This window comes from Syngnathus floridae, chromosome 2 (assembly GCF_059516105.1).
Source record: "Syngnathus floridae isolate MCC-2025c chromosome 2, RoL_Sflo_1.0, whole genome shotgun sequence".
Classification (NCBI taxonomy): domain Eukaryota; kingdom Metazoa; phylum Chordata; class Actinopteri; order Syngnathiformes; family Syngnathidae; genus Syngnathus; species Syngnathus floridae.
The window spans coordinates 21,406,345-21,427,315 of NC_142414.1; the positions used below are offsets into that span (position 1 = coordinate 21,406,345).

General features: G+C 42.8%; 1 protein-coding gene across 4 annotated transcripts in view; it reads left to right on the plus strand.

The window, feature by feature from the left end:
* Positions 1-20,971, plus strand: part of LOC148402575 (plexin-A1-like) — a 178,090-nt gene that overhangs the window by 51,025 nt on the left and 106,094 nt on the right. For all 4 annotated transcript variants that reach the window (XM_088359936.1, XM_088359963.1, XM_088359955.1 and 1 more), the window contains one exon: positions 7,989-8,171. In XM_088359936.1, the coding sequence (XP_088216062.1) occupies positions 7,989-8,171 (183 nt within the window). The remainder of the gene's footprint in view (positions 1-7,988; positions 8,172-20,971) is intronic.

Below are 20,971 nucleotides of genomic sequence, written 5' to 3' on the forward strand. Positions count from 1 at the left end.
ACACTTCTCTTGGACATACTCACAGACACACGTGCACACATGCACACACACACACACACGCACACACGCGCATACATTTTAAAAAGCGTATGTGTGTTGGGAGCTCAAAGCCTCAAGTGCCCCCCATCTGTTAGACAGATGTTTAACATCCCTGCTGCACCTCCTGCCCTGTCACACATGTGCAAACATAGACTTCCTTTACACCGCACACGCACACACGCACGCACGCACGCACGCACGCATGCACGCACGCATGCACGCACAGACTTTCTTCATCAGTAACCAATTAAAGAGCGTGTGTGTGCGTGTGTGTGTGCACGTATGTGTGCATGTGCATACTCATGCATGTGTGTGACGGTGCGTGTAAGTGTATCTGTTGTTGATGTATTTATCCAGTTTGTCAGTACACCCTCTTCTATATTAGAAAGGAGGAATCAACATATACTGAAATGCATCATTCAAAATATAAGTCTCATAAAATATGCGGAAGTCTTGATTTTTTTTTTTTCTTTCTAAAAATAATATTCAAATTCTGATTCGTGTAAATGCAGGTACATTTGACCAGTTCCGGCCCTCAAGGGCGGCCGTCCTGCATTTTTTTATGTACCCTCCTCTAACACAACTGAGTCAAATTATCAGCGCATCAGCAAGCTCTGGAAAAGCCTCATAAAGATCCAGGTCATTTGAATCAGGTGTGTTGGCGGGAGAGACATCTAAAACATGCATGACAGTGGTCCTCGAGGACGGAGCTTGGACACCCCTGCTTTTGAGGGTCTTCTGTACATTAGCCAGATATTTGACATAATACATCGTTTATTTGTTTACTGACGCTCTGCTTTACAAATTACACAATTTCCAAATCCTCTATGGTTGGATTGTGCAAATATTATTGTGCACAGTAATGGCCATAATAGATCTGATGTGTTTTGCACAGAAAACTATAGCAAGGTCAGTGCTGCAGGCAACTCTTAGGACTAAATCGAAACTCTCTTTCTTCATTGAATCTAATTAGCGTCGACAAGTGCACTGTTGGCCCTTCGTCTTATTCCAGGTTTCCCCTCCTTGTTTCCCGTCTTCACCCACTCTCAGTTTATATCGCAACACACATTCATCATTCAAGACTTTGGTAAAGGGTCTGCGCATGTGTGTGTTTGAGTTTGTGTGCGTACGAACTGCATGTGTGTGAGAGAGATGCCCGGGGCTACGCTGTGGCTACATACAGCAGCGGTCTTGGGCAAGGACAACACAAGGGACTCTGTCCTTGTGTCACCCCCCTTACAAAGGTGTTCTTGGTTGTAATGATACTGTGTATGGCTAAAGCTAGAACTAATAATAGCAGTACCAGCCCATGGGGACAAGTGACATAACATAGGTGGACACTACAGTTTTTAATGGGTAACGTCCTTCCACTGGGCGAGGTTGGTGGTCAATTCAGTTTGCATGTGAGTGAACGTGAACATCGATGTTTGCCCAAAGAAAGATCACCTCAAATCTGTCAGCATCTAGACTCTGTTTACAGCAAGCAACCTGATCTTGGGAGTCTGCAAACTTATTAGATAATGAAAAATTATGTAATATTAGTTAAATAGGCAGACTGCCAGTCAAAAAAAAACAAACAAAAAACTTACTCCTCCCTACCTTAGCTTTTGGCCAATTATAGGCTGATATGTACATAATGTCTCATCACATAAATCTAACATCCCTGCATGTACAAAACATTTTTAACTAGTAATGATGAACAAATATTTCATAAAATTCAAATGAATTTGAATTCCCTTTCTATTAAACTGATCATGAATATTGAGGATGAATTAAATAATTCAAATTTATTTCAGTGGCGGCTCGGTACGGCACTTGTTAGCATGTCCGCCTCACAGTTCGGAGGGTGTGGGTTCGATTCCACCTCCGGCCCTCCCTGTGTGGACTTTGCATGTTCTCCTCGTGCCTGCGTGGGTTTCCTCCAGGAACTCCAGTTTTCTCCCACATTCCAAAAACCTGCTTGGTAGGCCAATTGAGCACTCCAAATTGCCCCGAGGTGCGGATGATTGTTCTTCTCTGTGTGCCCTGCGATTGGCTGGCAACCAGTTCAGGGTGTCCCCTGCCCGATGACTGCTGGGATAGGCTCCAGCACGCCCGCGACCCCTGTGGGGACAAGTGTTACAGAAGATGGATGGATGGATGGATGAAAATTCATTGCATTCATTAGTCATTTTTCAAGAGTGAAAAGAAAATGTATATTATTAATATGAAGTGCGTTTGGAGGCATTTAACAACCGGTGCATTATTACTTAAATTCATTTGGGGGGGGAAACAAAAGGTGCTTCTTTGTTTTAATTTTTGGAGGCTAACAATGTCCTTTTCAGAAGAATGTATTGTAATTTTTTTTTTTTTTTGAAAATTGTCAACTTGGTTGTAGAATGTTTTTAGCCTTTTTTTTTTTTTTTTTGCTTATTCCCATGAGAAATATTCAGTTTGGCTCGGAAATATTGGTTAACTTCTATTAATTTTTTTCCTAGTCATCTCCAGATGTTTTTGTTTTTCTTGTTGCTCGACTCCAGTCTCATGACCAAGCCCGCTTGATTACCATGAAATTCTGACAATGGCCTGCTGAGTTCACACATGGGCTTATAGATGTTGAACTATGAAGCTGGCAGGGTAAAGTTTGTTTTATGTCTGATCCTCCCGGTTCTCTTTACTGCCTCAAAGTACAGGCGGATTCTTATCCGTCATCTCATCTCACAACATCAGGGAGACGTTTTACCATGCCAAATTCATTCTGGAGCATGACAATCACACTCCAACAATGCTGCCAGAGTCCTACAGTACGATAATCGGTGAGAAAGAGAGCAAAGGGTCCTGCAGCAGATGGTGGAAACCCCCCCCCCCCCCCCCCCCCCTGAGCCTTGATCTCAACATTGTCCTGCCTGGCAGATTATAGGAGCACTTTTTGGCAAATGGATGTTTTTGTAGGCTTTTTGCACTCTAGAACAAGCATAACTAATATTTCACACATCCATACTTTATTCTACTGATTCAAATGGTTCATGCAAACGTCTTCCAAAATGTTTAAGTCAATTCCTGTTATAGAGGTTCAAGCAAAAAAAGAAAATTCAGTATTCTCAAAGCGTGCCTCAGTAGAAACTGTTAGCAAGGATTGATCACAAGGTTGTGCATTGCCTAATTCTATAGATACCTTCTAACCGTGTCTTTGTTAGCACTATTCTTCATGAAATACCATAAAAACAAGCAAATTAAAATAATGATTATAATATAATTACTGATCATTTTATTTCACGCGTAGAGTTGAATGATTGGTTTAACGAAGGGTGTAGATGGTTTTAGCAGCGAAAATGTATGACTTACGCCATTACTTTAGGAGGGTGACAATGTTTACATTGTGGTCATATTTTAACAGTTTATACTCAAAAGTTGAGTACATGCAGGGGATCTGAAAAGATTTGTGGGGGCTTCTTTCACTGTCTGTTGTTCAAATATTATCTGAGGAGTCAAGTAAGGGCAGCTGCTGTTCGCCATTAGCTTCATTAGCGAAACTGCATTTGGTGTTTTTCCTGTATGTTTTCCCCACTTTGGTTTGCTTTGTGAATAAATGAGAGTGGAATTCAGATTTTCACTTTATTCTCAACAATGAAAACTTCTAATTTCTGCGCAATTGAAAATCTTTTATATTGGAGAGACTAACAAACTGATTTTTTTTTTTTTTTTATGAGCTTGAACTTAATATTACTCCTGACCAAGGTTAAAGCAAATGGAAGACAGTAAAGAGAAACAAAACAAAACAATAAAAGAGAAGCTAGGGCGCAAGTGAACAGATATTGTTTCAGTAATGCAAAGTGTACACCGAGATCCTTCCATTTAATTTCCTTTCCACTCAAATGCTTTTTAAAGCTTGTATCTCACTGAACCGTGAATCTTTGTGCATGTAACAAATGTTGATATTCCTTCAGGGTTCCTAAAAGGTTGATAACAGTTGCAAACAGATTTTGTTGAACTTGCATAAAGATTTTACCAGAATAGTTGGCATCACCATTCAAAATCAGTCATTTTGTTTTTGAAATCCTAAAACGAAAAATCACTCATTTGTTTGAACTTAAATCTACAATCTCTATCCCCAAACAATTACAATAATCAAAGAAATATGACATTTTAATGCACATCATCATACACACAATGATAATTGGTAAAGTGACAGTGGTCTAATGGATTGTTGTGACACATGACATGCATCACATGTAGGATTTGATTTAAAATAATAAATTGACACTGGTGGCTGAAAGTGTTGCAGTATGTCCTCTGTGAGTTAGTGAAGGGCTAATGATAGAGCGGGCTGGCTACAGGAATTACACGTCTACACGGCCCACAACTGTGAGCAGATGTCAGGTCTGTGTGAGGCCACATTTGTCTGCAGACACGATGCCTGAATGCTCCGCTGTGCCTCGGTCTGAGCTGTTGACTCTATGGTAATGATGCAAGTCAGTCTAAACATAACAAACCATTAGCATCCTCAGCATGCCGGCCAAAGTGCTGTGAAGATGGCGATCGCACTCCTGTGTGTGTGTGTGCGCCGTTGTGTGAGTGAGCACGACAGACACCGGGAATGCAGATTAGTTTACATGTCTGGCTCCCTGCATAATTAACTGCAGGGTAAAGTGATTTTATATATGCACATACATAGTAGTTTGGAAAAGAGGTTTGGAAAAAGGAGGCCTGTGTTTAGAGCTGCAGACTCTTTATTTCAATACATATTTGTGTGCATGTAGAGACAAGCTCTCAACATTCAGATATACATCCAACAATGTTAGTCTTGTTGCTGGGATTGTAGGGCACACTAGAACCAGCACCTTGAAGAGCCCTCTGCAATTTCGTTGTACCTCCAGTTTGTTGTTGTACAATGACGATTGACTTTTTGCTTGGGAAAGAGTCTGTGCTGGCCCGTGAAGAGCGCAAATCCTCATATAAATGAAGTGCATTGAAATGCATTTGAGGAACTGAAAATAATGGGAAAATTGGGATGAATTTAGAACTTGGAAAACCTTACCCTAAATAATAATAATAATAATAATAATAATAATAATAATAATAATAATAATAATAATAATAAATAAATAAATACAATTTTTGAAAAGTGATTCCGCTGAATCCTGTGGGCTATGTGGAGTAGGAGACATGACAGCCGTGTGGAGAATACTTTAAGCCATGTGTGGGAATTATAATTGTCAATTATGTTCCCAAAATGGATTATATACTCCGCTCTGGCTGCTAAGGAAGCTGCTGGCCTATGAGTTGTGCTGGAGGGGGCAACCTGCTAGTTTCTTGAGGCCTGTTGCTGGTGACATCACTGCTTGGCTTCGTCTCAGCCAACGGCACTCCCGTCGGGAAGTCGCTACAGCGTAGGACGTTGAGTAAAGTTTTATTTTATAACTTTCCATATCTATTTTTCTTTTTACTCACTTTATTTTGTAGTTTAGACACGGAGATCTGCCATCCAAAGGAAAAAGTCAAATATAAGTGGTTGGAATGAAGGAAAAAAAAAAGCAGTAGTGTGAATGTGAATATACACAATATCTATCCATCCTACTATACCAGTTTAAACTCAGTATTCAATATTAGATCCTCCTTCAGTAGTTAATTCTGTTGGAGACAGCCACAATCATAATAGCACCCATCTATCCATTTTCTTTACTGTTTGTCTTTATTTGTAGCGTGGGTAAGGTCAAAACTACAGGGTCCGGCAAAATGATCTGATACATTTATAGGTTTAATAAAATGCAAATAAATGAAAGAAACAAAAACGTTTTTTTTTTTTTAAGTTGATTTATTTGCATTTTATTAAACCTACAAATGTGTCAGATCATTTTGCCGGACCCTGTATATCAGTGACTGGTTGTAAGTCAATCACATATTGACAAATAACAATTCACATTTGTGCGTATAGGCAATTTGGACTCTTCAATAAACCTAATGTGCATGTTTTAGGAATATGAGAGGAAGACTCAGACTTTAACAAAACCAACACAACCACAGCAGTGAACATACAAATGCCACACAAGAAGGCCGGAAATGAGATTCAAGCCTTGAAGCGCTCATCTGCGAGACAGCTGTGCTAACAATTACCTCAATGTGCTGCCCAGTCCAAATAGCAGCATCATATATGTTTTTCCTTTTGTGAAATGTTACTTATTCATGTCTTGCTATTTATACTTTTACTGTGCATGATGTACATGCGCGCATGCCATGTGTGTATCCACTATAACTACCAGAATAAATCCAATTACCATTGTATCACCGATACAGTTGATTGTCAATTACTCATGTTGGAGTCAAGCAAACATCAACCTATCACCTTCTTTAAATGATATGCCTATTATACAAATGCCCACATGCCAAGGTATACACACACACACACACACACACACACACACACACACACACACACACACACACACACACACACACACACACACACACACACACACACACACACACACACACACACACACACACACACACACTCAGGGTGCAGGGACAACAACCTCCTGCTGAACGTCAATAAGACCAAGGAAATCATTGTTGACTTCCGGAAGGGTCACACAACACACCTGCCGTTGATCATCGACGGTGCTGTGGTGGAGAGGGTGAGCTGCACCAAGTTCCTGGGGGTGCACATCAGTGAGGACCTCTCCTGGTCCGCAAACACCTCGTCACTGGCAAAGAAAGCTCAGCGCCGCCTGTACTTCCTGCGGAAGCTCAGGCGTGCATGTGCTCCTCAGGCAGTCCTGTCTACATTCTACCGTGGCACTATTGAGAGCGTCCTCTCCAGTTGTCTGGGGTGGTAGCTGCACTGACCAGAACTTGAAGGCCCTGCAGCGCATAGTGAATACGGCTGGTAAGATTATTGATGCTTCGCTCCCCTCCCTGAAGGACATTTACACCTCCCATCTCACCCGCAAGGCAACCTCGATTGCGAGAGATGTGAGTCACCCGGCTCACTCTTTGTTTGACCTTCTGCCCTCTGGGAAGAGGTACAGGAGCCTGCGCTCCCGCACCACCAGACTCGCCAACAGCTTCTTTCTCCAGGCTGTTAGGGCCCTGAACTCGCTACCCCCTTCTGCGTAGCGTGCGGCACTGTTGCGCTATTTTCTGGAATGTCTGCTGTACGCGCACTTGCTCCTTTTTTTTTTGCTCCTCTTATTTATTTATTTGTTGTTATTTATTCATTATTTATTCAGCACGCTTTTGTTATACTTGTTTACTTGTTTGTCTGTTGTGGGCCATGTCTTGTCACCATGGGATAGGGGGGAACGAAATTTCGGTTTCTTTGTGTGTCTTTGGCATGTGGAGAAATTGACAATAAAGCTGACTTTGACTTTGACTTTTTGACACACACACACACATACACTCTCTTTCAAGTAAATCACCTGTGACATAGGATCGCACCTCCCCGTCAATGGACATATACATGTCACACTGTGATTGTTCCTGTCATTTGCACCTCTCTCGATTGTGTGTTCACAGTTGCCCTTTTATTTCATGCACTACCAGATTGGCTTGTTTCTTACCGAGAACTACGTTTGCCAATCCAGGGTACAAAGAAATCAATACAACATAAAAAAGTAATTCCTAATGGTACTTCAGTTGTTTTGACATGTTCTTATCACTGACTGCTAAAATACTCAAAAGAAAGCAGGCTAGACTTCCCCCCCATCAATAAATAATCACAAAATTAATTTTCTTCATAATTTTCTTTGTCAATACAAGAAAAAAAATGTTAATTTTACTAGCAATGATTTTTAAATTCACATTGCTCCTCATTAAATTTGCCATGTTTTGCCTTTGTTCAAGTTCTATAAAATGTCTTGACTGAAAGGCTCCTGCATCGTTCACAAAATGTGTCATTTTAGTGAGACAATGAGACAATGGAGTTAAAAGCATTAGTCGTTCATGGGTCTTTGTCTTTATGTCCCACCTAGCCGTTGCAGATTGACGATAATTTCTGCGGCCATGACTTCAACCAGCCTCTAGGGGGCACCACCACCATCGAGGGCGTCCCACTGTACGTGGATAAGGATGATGGCATGACTTCAGTGGCAGCCTACGACTACCGTGGACACACCGTCGCGTTCATGGGCACTCGTAGCGGGCGTATAAAAAAGGTAGGCCCAGTAGGTAGGATACAGTACATGAAATCATCATTTTAAAAAAAAAAACAAACTTTGGGGTAGTACCCAAAATGTGATCCAAGTCAGTTTATATTGGATTCTTGACTGTCGTATGCATGACACTATTTTTATAATAATAACGTTACATGCTGGAGATGCACCAAATTGGTTATTACCATTTTGGCACAGTGTGTGGAACAAGTGATAAGAAGTTTTGTGTGAGGTAACATTATGTTGGGAAAATTGTGGCACGTTGCCAGGTGAGAATGTAAGCACTTTTTGGTATTTTTGCAAGAGTGTTATCATGAAGAGTTTTTGGAGCACTGCAGGTAAGTAGACCTATTTAATGTGTTTGTGCATGTGTGCGATTTGTGCCTCTAAAGCTGTCCTCAATCCCAGGCAAGCAATGACTTTTCATAATAATGCGCACAGTGTGGTACCTTGAAGTTTGTGTAAATCTTGCTCAAATAGCTTTGTTGAGTAGATGTCACGTTGTGAGTGCCAATCAGCATTTTATTTTTTCATCTTATATCCAGCTGAGCTGCCGATGTAATGTTACATTCCTTGGCAGGGCTCATCTATTTTGGTGTCAAGACCGGAAAATTTGTGGGTTAAAATTCCAAAATGTAGCTGCTGTTTTTTGTGAATATGCATTCTTCTGAAAATCTTGAAGGAATTATATGAAAAGTTGAGTCAAGTGCTTTGTGTATAGCTGGGCTGCTTTTGAGAGTGATTCACACCCTTCGCTTGCTGCAATGCGCTGGACAAATAATTGCTTGTCATGCCACAAAAATTGCTATGTTGAAAATGTTTGCCCATAAAAGCATCAACATCTCTATAAGTGCAGGTGTGAAACATCTACCTATTGATGGTAAAGTCACTAGGTTCCCAGAATGCACTTGGCGTAATCCTTGTGAAGGAACACATTCTAAAAAATGTGTCACTTGCCATCTAGCAGTTGGACATGTGTCATATTTAACCATCACATTTGTTTTTGAACTGTTTTCATTTTTTTATTTTTAAATAAACTGTTTGATAAGCGTGTGTGAAAATCCTGACATCCAGGTGAATTCCTACTAAGCATGATACTTAACAGAAATTGCATCAATTGGTGCAATGCCCTAGTCTCATTACTGTGTGGCTGGTTGTTTGTCTGAGTACCCTGCCTTCTGCTTGAAATCAAAACAGGATGTAAATAATGAAATCTTCTTCCGCTTATCCGGGGTCGGGTCGCAGGGGCTGCAGCTTCAGGAGGGACTCCCAGACTTCCCTCTCCCCAGCCACTTCATCCAGCTCATCCCGGGGAATCCCAAGGTGTTCCCAGGCCAGCTGAGAGACAGAGTCTCTCCAGCGCGTCCTGGTTGTCCCCCGGGGTCTCCTACTACTACTCCTACTCCCCAGGGAGGCGTCCAGGAGGCATCCTGATGAGATGCCCGAGCCACCTCATATGGCTCATCTCAACGTGGAGGAGTAGCAACTCTACTCCGAGTCTCTCCCAGATGACCGAGCTTCTCACCCTATCTTTAAGGGAGAGCCCAGACATCCTGCGGAGAAAACTCATTTCGGCCGCTTGTATCCGGGATCTCGTTCTTTCGGTCACGACGAATAGCTCGTGACCATAGGTGAGGGTAGGAGCGTAAATCAACCGGTAAATTGAGAGCTTTGCCTTTTGGCTCAGCTCTCTCTTTACCACAACGGACCGGTACAGAGTCCGCATTACTGCTGACGCTGCACCGATCGGCCTGTCGATCTCGCGCTCCATCCTCCCCTCACTCGTGAACAAGACCCCAAGATACTTAAACTCCTCCACTTGGGGCAGGATCTCATCCCCGATCCGGAGAGGGCATTCCACCCTTTTCCGATCGAGGACCATGGACTCGGATTTGGAGGTGCTGACCCTCATCCCGAGCGCTTCACACTCGGCTGCGAACCGCTCCAGTGAGAGCTGGAGATCACGGCCTGAAGAGGCCAACAGCTCCACGTCATCTGCCAAAAGCAGAGACGCGATGCTGAGGTCCCCAAACTGGACCCCCTCAACGCCTTGGCTGCTCCTAGAAATTTTGTCCATAAAAGTTATGAACAGAATCGGTGACAAAGGGCAGCCTTGGTGGAGTCCAACCCTCACTGGGAACGAATCCGACTTACTGCCGGAAATACGGACCAAACTCTGGCATCGGTGATACAGGGACCGAACCGCCCTTATCAGTTGGCTCGGCACCCCGTACATCCGAAGCACCCTCCACAGAACATCCCGAGGGACACGGTCGAACGCCTTCTCCAAGTTCACAAAACACATGTGGACTGGTTGGGCGAACTCCCATGCACCCTCGAGGATCCTGCTGAGGGTGTAGAGCTGGTCCACTGTTCCACGGCCAGGACGAAAGCCACACTGCTCCTCCTGAATCCGAGGTTCAACCTCCCAACGGACCCTCCTCTCCAGCACCCCTGAATAGACCTTACCAGGGAGGCTGAGGAGTGTGATTCCCCTGTAATTGGAACACACCCTCCGGTCCCACTTCTTAAAGAGGGGAACCACCACCCCAGTGTGCCAATCCAGAGGTACTGTCCCGGATGTCCACGCAATGTTGTAGAGGCGTGTCAGCCATGACAGCCCCACAACATCCAGAGCCCTTAAGAACTCCGGGCGGATCTCTTCCACCCCCGGGGCCTTGCCACCGAGGAGTTTTTTAACTACCTCAGTGACTTCGACCCCAGAGATTGGAGAATCCGCCTCAGAGTCCCCAGGCCCTGCTTCCACAATGGAAGGCGTGTAGGTGGAATTGAGGAGGTCTTCGAAGTATTCTCCCCACCGACTCACGACGTCCCGAGTCGAGGTCAGCTGCACGCCATCCCCACTGTAAACAGTGTTGACGTTGCACTGCTTCCCCCTCCTGAGACGCCGGATGGTGGACCAGAATTTCCTCAAAGCCGTCCGGACGTCATTCTCCATGGCCTCGCCAAACGCCTCCCACGCCTTGGGTTTTTGCCTTAGCAACCGCCGAAGCCGCGTTCTGCTTGGCCATCCGGTACCTGTCAGCTGCCTCCGGAGTCCCGCAGGCCAAAACGGCCCGATAGGACTCCTTCTTCAGCTTGACGGCATCCCTTACCGCCGGTGTCCACCAGCGGGTTCGGGGATTGCCGCCACGACAGGCACCAACGACCTTACGGCCACAGCTCCGGTCGATCGCCTCAACAATGGAGGCGCGGAACATGGTCTACTCGGACTCAATGTCCCCCGCCTCCTCCGGGACGTGGGAAAAGCTCTGCCGGAGGTGGGAGTTGAAGGTCTTCCTGACAGGGGATTCTGCCAGACGTTCCCAGCAGACCCTCACAGAGTGCTTGGGTCTGCCAGGTTGGACCGGCATCTTCCCCCACCATCGGAGCCAACCCACCACCGGGTGGTGATCAGTTGACAGCTCCGCCCCTGTCTTCGCCCGAGTGTCCAATACACGCGGCCGCAAATCCGATGACACGACTACAAAGTCTATCATCGAACTGCGGCCTAGGGTGTCCTAGTTCCAAGTGCACACATGGACACCCTTATGTTTGAACATGGTGTTCATTATTGAAAATCCGTGTCGAGCACAGAAGTCCAACAATAGAAGACCGCTCGGGTTCGGATCGGGGGGGGGGGCGTTCCTCCCAATTACGCCCTTCCAGGTCTCACTGTCATTGCCTACTTGAGCATTGATGTCACCCAGTAGAACGATGGAATCCCCAGAAGGAGCGCTCTCCAGCACTTCCTCCAGGGACTCCAAAAAGGGTGGGTACTCTGAGCTGCCGTTTGGTGCATAGACACAAACAACAGTCAGGACCCGCCCCCCCCCACCCATAGGCGGAGGGAGGCTACTCTCTCGTTCACCGGGGTGAACCCCAATGTGCAGGCGCCCAGCCGTGGGGCAATAAGTATACCCACACCTGCTCGACGCCTCTCACCGTGGGCAACTCCAGAGTGGAAGAGAGTCCAGCACCTCTCGAGAGGGCTTGTACTGGAACCCAAACTGTGCGTGGAAGCAAGTCCGACTATGTCTAGTCGGAACTTTTCTGCCTCGCACACCAGTTCGGGCCCCTTTCCAGCCAGAGAGGTGACATTCCATGTCCCAAGAGCCAGCTTCTGCAGCCTGGGATCAGACCACCAAGGTCCCTGCCTTTAGCTGCCGCCCAGCTTACACTGCACCCGACCCCTTTGGCCCCTCCCACAGGTGGTGAGCCCATGGGAATGGGGACCCACGTTTGCTTTTCGGGCTGTGCCCGGCCGGGCCCTATGGGCGAAGGTCCGGCCACCAGACACTCGCCTTCGAGCCCCGCCTCCAGGCCTGGCTCCAGAGGGGGGCCCCGGTGACCAGCGTCCGGGCGAGGGAAAACGAAATCCATTTCTTCGTCATAAGGCGCTTGTGTGAGCCTTGCTTTGTCTGGCCCCTCACCTAGGACCCGTTTGCCATGGGTGACCCTACCAGGGGCATGAAGCCCCCGACAACATGGCTCTTAGGATCATAGGGGCACGCAAACCCCTCCACCACGATAAGGTGACGACTCACGGAGGGGTGTTTGTTTGGTTCATAATTTAATTAATCTAACCGTCAGTGCCTCAACAACCATGAACCTCACCAAACGTCACCGCACATAACATAGAAAACTAAGTAGACCAAAATATGCCAATTTACTGCTTGTTACATGTTATTGTTTTGATTCGTTATTCAGACACACCTGACAATTTAGTGGTTTGGTTGGTTAATTTTGAGCCCTCTGTGAACTATGGCCTAACTTATTAGCATTTTTATCAGCATTGAACACTGAATTGCCCCCTTCGCCGCACACACACACGCACGCTCGCACACACACGCGCACGCACACACAGACACACACACGCACGCACGCACACACACACACACATTAACACTAACACAAACATATGCTTACAGTGTTTCCTGTCTCACTGGGTTTTGCTAAGTCGACTGAAACCTTGCCCACGAGTCCTTGTGCTTGACCCTTTGGTATGCGTCTTTGTGTCTCGCACATAAACACACCTAAACACACTTATAGATAGACACACACACACAGACATGTATATATATATGCATATGTATATATGTGCGTGTGTTTTTGTATGCAGACAGATGATCTATGTGTCTCTGAAGAGTGAGAGGGGCCAATAGCATGATATTCTATTCATTGGAATCCTATTTCCTCTCATTTGGTGCACGTCATTGCTTGGTGCTAGAGGGATGCAGGAAGTGGTTGCTGACAATGTCTTGACGCACATCAATGCAACTGGATGCACTCACGTGCTGTCATCTATAAAAGAGAACAGAGCTGGCAAGATGGGACACCAAGTACAACAAATCAACAGGGATTCAACCAATATAAGATCACTAAGCATATCAATAGATAAAGAAAAATAGCCCTTACGTATGATAAATTAATAACTTTGACTTAATTTTAAAGAAAATAAGTGTATTGCCATCAAATGTAGGACTAGGAAATAAAAGTAAGATGCAATATGTGGGAGACTCGCTGGGATCACAAAGGAAGTGAGCTCTGCAAAGGCAGAGACAGATTGCATTGGTTGAGTCGTGTACGTTTTAATTGCCATTCATTGGGGGTTAACCTGTGCTGCTAGGCTCATATATGCAGCGCTGCAGTGGATTGATGTCTACACGTACACTAGAATTCATGGTGTGACGAACTGTGCGTTTGACTCCATTTATTGATCAATCTGTGAATACATAATCATGAGTTAATCTTAAACTAGACAGTCCCTTAGAGGCAGGAGGTGTATGCTGCTTAGTGAGGGTGTGAGGAAAAGATTCACTGATACCATAGGAAAATCTCGCAACGTTACATTCTACAACTGGTCGAATCAGAATTCCAAGACTTCACAAATTATATGGATATTAATTATTTGTAAAACAATTATGGGCATTTCGTTTCACGTGCCGTTCCATTTGATACATTTTTCTAACAATTTTCCAACAACATAGCACGTCACTTAGCATAGAAACTAGATTTTGCTAGTGTTCCAATCGTATAAAATTAGCCAATTTGTTGACTTACGAGCCATTTGCCAGAAACATCCTTCGGGGCGAAAAGCCCTCAGATCTTAGTAAAACCCTGAAAATCCTATCATTCGCTTCATTTCATCTACTCTTTGGTCTACCTGGGAGAGCAGGACACTCATGGCACATCAAGCAAGATGAAATGGACCACCTACCAACCAACGGAATTATTTGGGACATTTGGAAAAAAAACAAGGCTGCAAGTAAGAAAGACCAAAACTGATGAACGTGTGCACTTAAGGTGTGTAATGGGTGATGTGAATGGTTTCACACCATTTCATCATTTTCCTGTGAACAGGAACTGAAGTTACTTGGGCTTTTTTTTCTTTCTATTTTCGAAGATAGTTTGAGCGTAATGATTGGCTGGATTACACTGATGGTGAGGTAACCATGGCAATCAGATGATTGATTCCATGCTGGCACTACAATACTCAGCAGCAGGGGCACTATTCAGTGCTCCAGGGTATCAGAGGTGGATGTTCTCCTGTTAGGACCATGACATGTATACCCTTGCTTGACTATTCTGGATCAGGTTAAAACTTATCAAGGATATTCTCTTCCTTTTGTAATCTTGTTCGTTTTTCAAGGTACAATGTCTTATTCATCATGTCAACATTTATGCAATATTCCTCTCATCTTCTCAAAGTGTCAGTTTCCCATTTCAAATCTTTCTCTTTCTAATCGCCTTTGATAGACTCTGAGCTAGTGGGCAATCGTAGCTATAAAACTGGCTGTCAAAATGATTAAGCCTAATCAGGGAACACGGGATGGGAGGTAATTTAGCATGGGAATGCTAATTAGCACTAGCATTTAGAATGGCAGATGATGATTGAAGCAGTGTAACGGCAGCTCAGTCTGCTTAAATGGCAAAAACGCCAGCCGAGCAAAGATGATTGATCATTCTGAGTTGAAACTCTGCTGTTTTCCATGTTGGTATCTTGAGTGGAAGCGACCCATAGTGTCTCTTCCATGTGCAAACTTGTAATGAGCAGATGTGCGCAACACCTGAGCACACTAATTCTACCTTGATTGAAATAACTGATTAGTGGGATGATGTCCTATTACTTTCATGTTTTCAGTATCCCTGTCTCCGCCATTTTCATCAGTAATCACATGATTGGTAGGTATTCTCTTAAGGAGGTTCCCAATAAATGTTTCCATCATGCCATTTAAATACAAGCGTTAATACAAAATGATATGAAGTAGTATTTTTTCTGGCATAAATATTCTTGAGCCCCGATACAGTGATTCCAGTTTCAGAAGCAGGAAACCTCAGGACGGAGGTTAATTGGATGCAGCTACTGTGCCATTGCGGTTGTGGGTTTAACTCCCAAGTGGGCTATCACTTCTTATGTATTACCCCCTGTGTCCTTGAACGAGGCATTATCTCAGATGTCCCAGTGGAAGAATATGGAGCAGTGTTAATGGGGGGTACTGATGTGCATGGAGAACTGGATGGATGTGTTAGGGAACTAATGAATCTTTGATAAGTTGGAAGGCATCCTGGTGTGGCCTGGTGATGGGAGGCAAAAGGAGTTTTCACAGTTTAACCTATCCACTGTTAGGTGGTGGTAATTCACATGATACACATGAGATTTTCCACAGCCTTTTTCACACTATTCGTTTACTGTTTCATCGTGAGTCCCAAATCAACATATACATTTATTTGCTTTTGTCAATTAACCAAAGAAGTCATGCAGGGTGCCATATTTGATTGAATAGTTAAGTAATAATGATAATTTATAAATGACACACTTCTCTTTCAAATAAACTTAGCAAGAGAAACAAAAGAAATACTGTTGCTCTTTTAATTTCATATCATGAGGATATATTATTTACATTATGCATACAAAAATTTGCAAGATGTGTAATGGTTGTGGTTTTCCACAGCCCTGCTGTTCTTTTTAAGCAACTCATATCAACTTCATCATCGTTACTGCAACCAAAAACACCAAACAACCATTTGAGACCATGAGACAAAACAACCTGTATAAGAACAAAACAATATTGTTGGTAACCCGTCCGAATAACTGAAGGAAAACTTCACTGGGGCATTGTCAGGTTTGAGCTTTGTTTCATTGTACATTGAATCACCCTCAATCACAGGTTCCTGTTTTGTGGGCCTGGTCTTTCTAAAATGATACAGGTTTAAAAGTGTTTGTATCATATTTACATGTGTTAAAATACCCTTTTTTTTTTTTTTTAAGTTAATGCTGTATTAACATACCTAGGGTGTATATTGCGGATTTCACTTATTGCAGGGCTGTTCCGGAGGGACTGGGATTTACCACTACTGTAGTTTATTATTGGTTAATTAGTTTTACTATGCAATCTACATTATTCAGTTGTTTTTCCACCCCAGGGACTATGTAAAGCAAAGACCTGCAGCTTATTGTATTATTGTTACAAGACATAAAATGCATGTGTGCAAGCATGTTAGAATATTCAAAATTCCCAGATTTCTATTCCTGCTCATGCTTTCCATGCTACAACTCACAAGACCAATGCGATTTTTTTTTGGGGGGGGTGGGCGAAGGAGTAAAAAATTAAAATACCTTCTGGTGGTTTCTTAAACCATCAACCACATTGACAAACTAGAATTGTTTCTGAGGCAGTGCGTGCGTGCGTGTGTTGCTTAAATAGTACTGAGGGGTCTTGTGGGTTTAACTCACATGACTCTAACTAGCATTCAAGATTAGATTACTGTCAAAACAAACTCGCTATGTCCCTTGGGCTTTTTATCAGTTAACAGTTTATTAATTCTTTGCCATTGTTGTCCTGGATGCGCTATCCTATTTTTATTGGGTTTTGGAGCCCAACATTACTGTTCTCTATATTAGTTCAAAAATGTCCAAAAAAGGTAATGTAAAAAATAAAAAATAAATCTCCTACGACATGGTGACCAAGATAGAAATAAAGATTGTATACTATATGTTGCCAAAAAAGAAGGCGTCAAGCATTCAGGAAAACTGCAGTTCATTTTGTTTGTATGGAATCTCATTGAACCAATGGGAGCAGATGTGTGCAGCATAGCTGTGTGTGATTTTAAAATCCACACGTGGATTGACAGGCTCGGTTTACAAATAAACATGGTGCCAATATAGGTTTTGGTGTGTCTTATTTTGATTGCTGCAGCGGGGAAAAGAAAGGGGCAGCTGCAGTCTAAAGCCTTCCTCAACTGTTCCTCGAGACTGCCCCATCTGTCTACCCATTTATTCCTACACATACACATGGTCCGTCTGTTAAACACACATGGGGTGCTTCAGTCTTTTAGAACAAGTGTGTGGTGTCATTTATTTCTCATCAAGGCTTCAGCCTTCACACAATAGTAATAATAATACATGATAAAAATGTTAAAGGAAGAGAAACTATTTTAAGTTTGTCAAAGAGTTTGTTAGGCAGATAGATTCAATTGATTCTTTGCAATTTTGCATTTGCGTTGTCATGTTAATGACACAAAGACACTCTGGTAATAATGAATGTTCATTCGGATATAATAAAATATACAAAGGGTCAGTGCAATGGCCTTGGTTATGTTTATACGTAGTATTGATTGGTTCATCCCCCGAAGAGATCTACTGTGGACACTAGCGAGAATTGTGATTGCACCAAAGAAGATCTAATGTCTTGAGTGGCCTCTGCAATCAAGGACAACAACACTCAGCGGCACTGTATTGCACAGGCTTCCACTTTCACACACATTTAGTTGTTGGTGTGAAATTGTGGTCTGCAGGATCTAGCATTTAAAAGACAACATGACCATGACCCATCTTGACGTGCTTCAAATCGGGTGATGAAAAATGAGAAGGGAACTACAAGATGAGGGGCACCCCAAAGATTAATTATTATCTCTTCCCAGACAATAATTAACCTGCCGTTTGTTTAGATTTGGATATATTCTTCCCCACAACAAAAAAACATTCAAGTATCAAAACTTTGTATCACAAAACTTTAATAACTTTACAAGTGTATTTCAATTTTCAACTTCAAATCATTTGAATATTCTTATCTATAATATGACTGTAAAAATATGTTAAGCATGGTAACTGGTAAATTGAAATAAGACGGTCGCACTTTAACTACAGTGATGTAAAGGGAACTCTAGTCCACAGATACACGTCAGACTTTTTTCACTAACCCTAACCCTAACCCTAACCCTAGCATTTTAATGTCACAAGTGTAAATGGGAGGTCAACCACTGTTAATACTAGGTGAGTGTTAAACAATAGTACACTTCAGGGGTCACCAAACCTTTAGAAAATCTATCTATGAAGCAGGCCTATGTTACTTAGGTCCTATGTTAATGAACCTTGCTTTACATTGTATGGTGCCTTTATGCTGTTTATTCCTTTTTGTTTCTTCTTTTTTCCTCCTTGTTACTTTTCTTCACCTCTGCTATTCTCATCCCTCATTTTCCTTCCCTTCTTTTGCTGTCCCCAAATCGCAGTACATCAGTCTTTGTCTCTTCAGGCTGTAACTGTCACATCGTCCTTGATATTAGGTGTTCCACATCTACTAATTTTGTTTACTTACTCCTTTGACATCTTGTCGCTTTTAAACTATTCAACTCTTTCTTTCCTCAGGGTCTGCTTTTCCCCAACTTTAACTGATTGGGAACACCGGAAAAATCCTGATTATTGTTTGAGAAATTGCTCGGCTGCATGCCTGGCGGGCAGCTAGCTATCGCAGTAAAAAGTCTGACATTTTGAAAGTGACTTTTTCAGTACTACAACAAATACAACAACTCTATACACACACTCTCTCTCTCTCTCTCTCTCTCTCTCTCACACACACACACACACACACACACACACACACACACACACACACACACACACACACACACACATACACACACACACACAAAATACAACATGAAGGCAAACAGACAAGTGAATACAATGAATGGTGCCAAGCACCCTACTGCAGCTGGCACGTCTGTTGTATGTGAAAGACTTAACTCACCGAGCCTTATATCAAAGTTTTAGTCAAGGACAGGCTCCATTCTCAGGCTTGCACACATATGAGCATGGTTTTAAACATGAAGCCCATGGACAGGCAAATGTGCGTGTTGAGCTAATGTAATTCTAATCGTAATTGACACATGCTCCCAATTGGCAGGATGCCTGATCTTTAGAATCACACAAGGGGGAGAATTTAAGACATTAGGGAGAAATGGGCATACCAAGGTAGAGCTGAATGACTTGCAGAAGCTTATGATGATGGAACTGTGGAGAGAAAAGAAATATGATGATGGAACTATGCAGAAAAAGGAAATGTGAATGTGAGTTACGTGTAGATCTTTGGGAGATGGAGGAGAAAGTGAATAAACTAGTGATGGAGAGAAATTAGTAAACTGAATTAAGCATTGTGCTAATGATTCATAAGGGGGCCCAATTACATTTTTTAAATATGTCAGAATATTATCGTTGAAAATGGCTCAGATATATGTTGGATGTTTTAATTCCTTCTATCATTGTGTCGCAGTTGCTTTTCTGGCCACAATCAAAAATTCTAGCAGGATGGCCAAAGAAGTAGCTTCCTGCATTAAGAATGCTGAGCTGTATAAGATGTGCACCATGTTGTGGGATACATTGACCTTACAACTGAAAGAGCCTGTGATGAAAGCCATGAATGTTAACTGATGATGTAAATGGGTCACATGCTAGATAGGGTCATGTATGAAAGTGAGGAATTCACAACAAAATATTTTTGTGTTCACTTTTTGTCACTTCTGTTCCAATACATTTGCTGTTCGCTGTGATAAGACCACGTACGTTACTTTAGGACAGAGGTGTCAAACTAATTTTTGTTGCGGGCCACATTGCCGTTATGGTTTCCCTCATGGAGCTAATAATGACTTCTATTATCGCATACACGTAGTAAAATTCAATAAAAAAAGTTCACCAATTTTGTAATTCACTTTGAAAGTGTGGTTTTAACAAAAGCCCATTGTAATATCTCACAGTTATTAAAAGAGAAGACAATTTACAGTTTGGGTATTTTAATAAGAAACATTAAGTTGACATATTTGTTGCTTTTGCGGGCCACATAAAATAATGTGGCGGGCCGGATCTGTCTCCCGGGCCTTGACTTTGATACCTGTGATTTAGGAGAAGCCTTCAATTGATAATAACACCCATTTAAAACAGATTTACTCATTTTTTACTGGGTTGATTTGCTAAATTCATAGTTGTTCTCATAATTGTAAGGAGATAAATGAGGTTCTGTTGACCTTTATTTGTCAACAAACAATTTTTGCTAATATACAGTGTTTATGCACAGAAAATTGAGACATGACTTAGGAAAAATACTATTAATAATGAGTAATAATGAGAAGTGTATAATGAAATATATCAGTCTTTAATTAATGCCCAATAAAGGCCAATTCTTGCAGACAGTCGTAATCCTGATCACCTTCTTTGCCAAGCAGGAGTTATTCAGCTGCCAGTGTGAACATGATCTTAATGGCAAGAAACTAAAAGGCTAATTGCACTGCAGAGGGCAGGTGGGCTGACTTCCAATGAGCCCAGCAGAGGAGCGCTAACATAAGAACAGGGCAAACAGAACACCAATATCGAAAGACCACAAAGATGACTTCATAAGTAAAGACCCCAATAAAGATGCCTGATGACCATCTTTCCATTCATTCATGGTCAATTTAATGTTGACCCTCTAAAAATGTTCAAGTTATCATTTTGCTAGGACAAAACACTCTTGGAAAGACTTGGACACCAA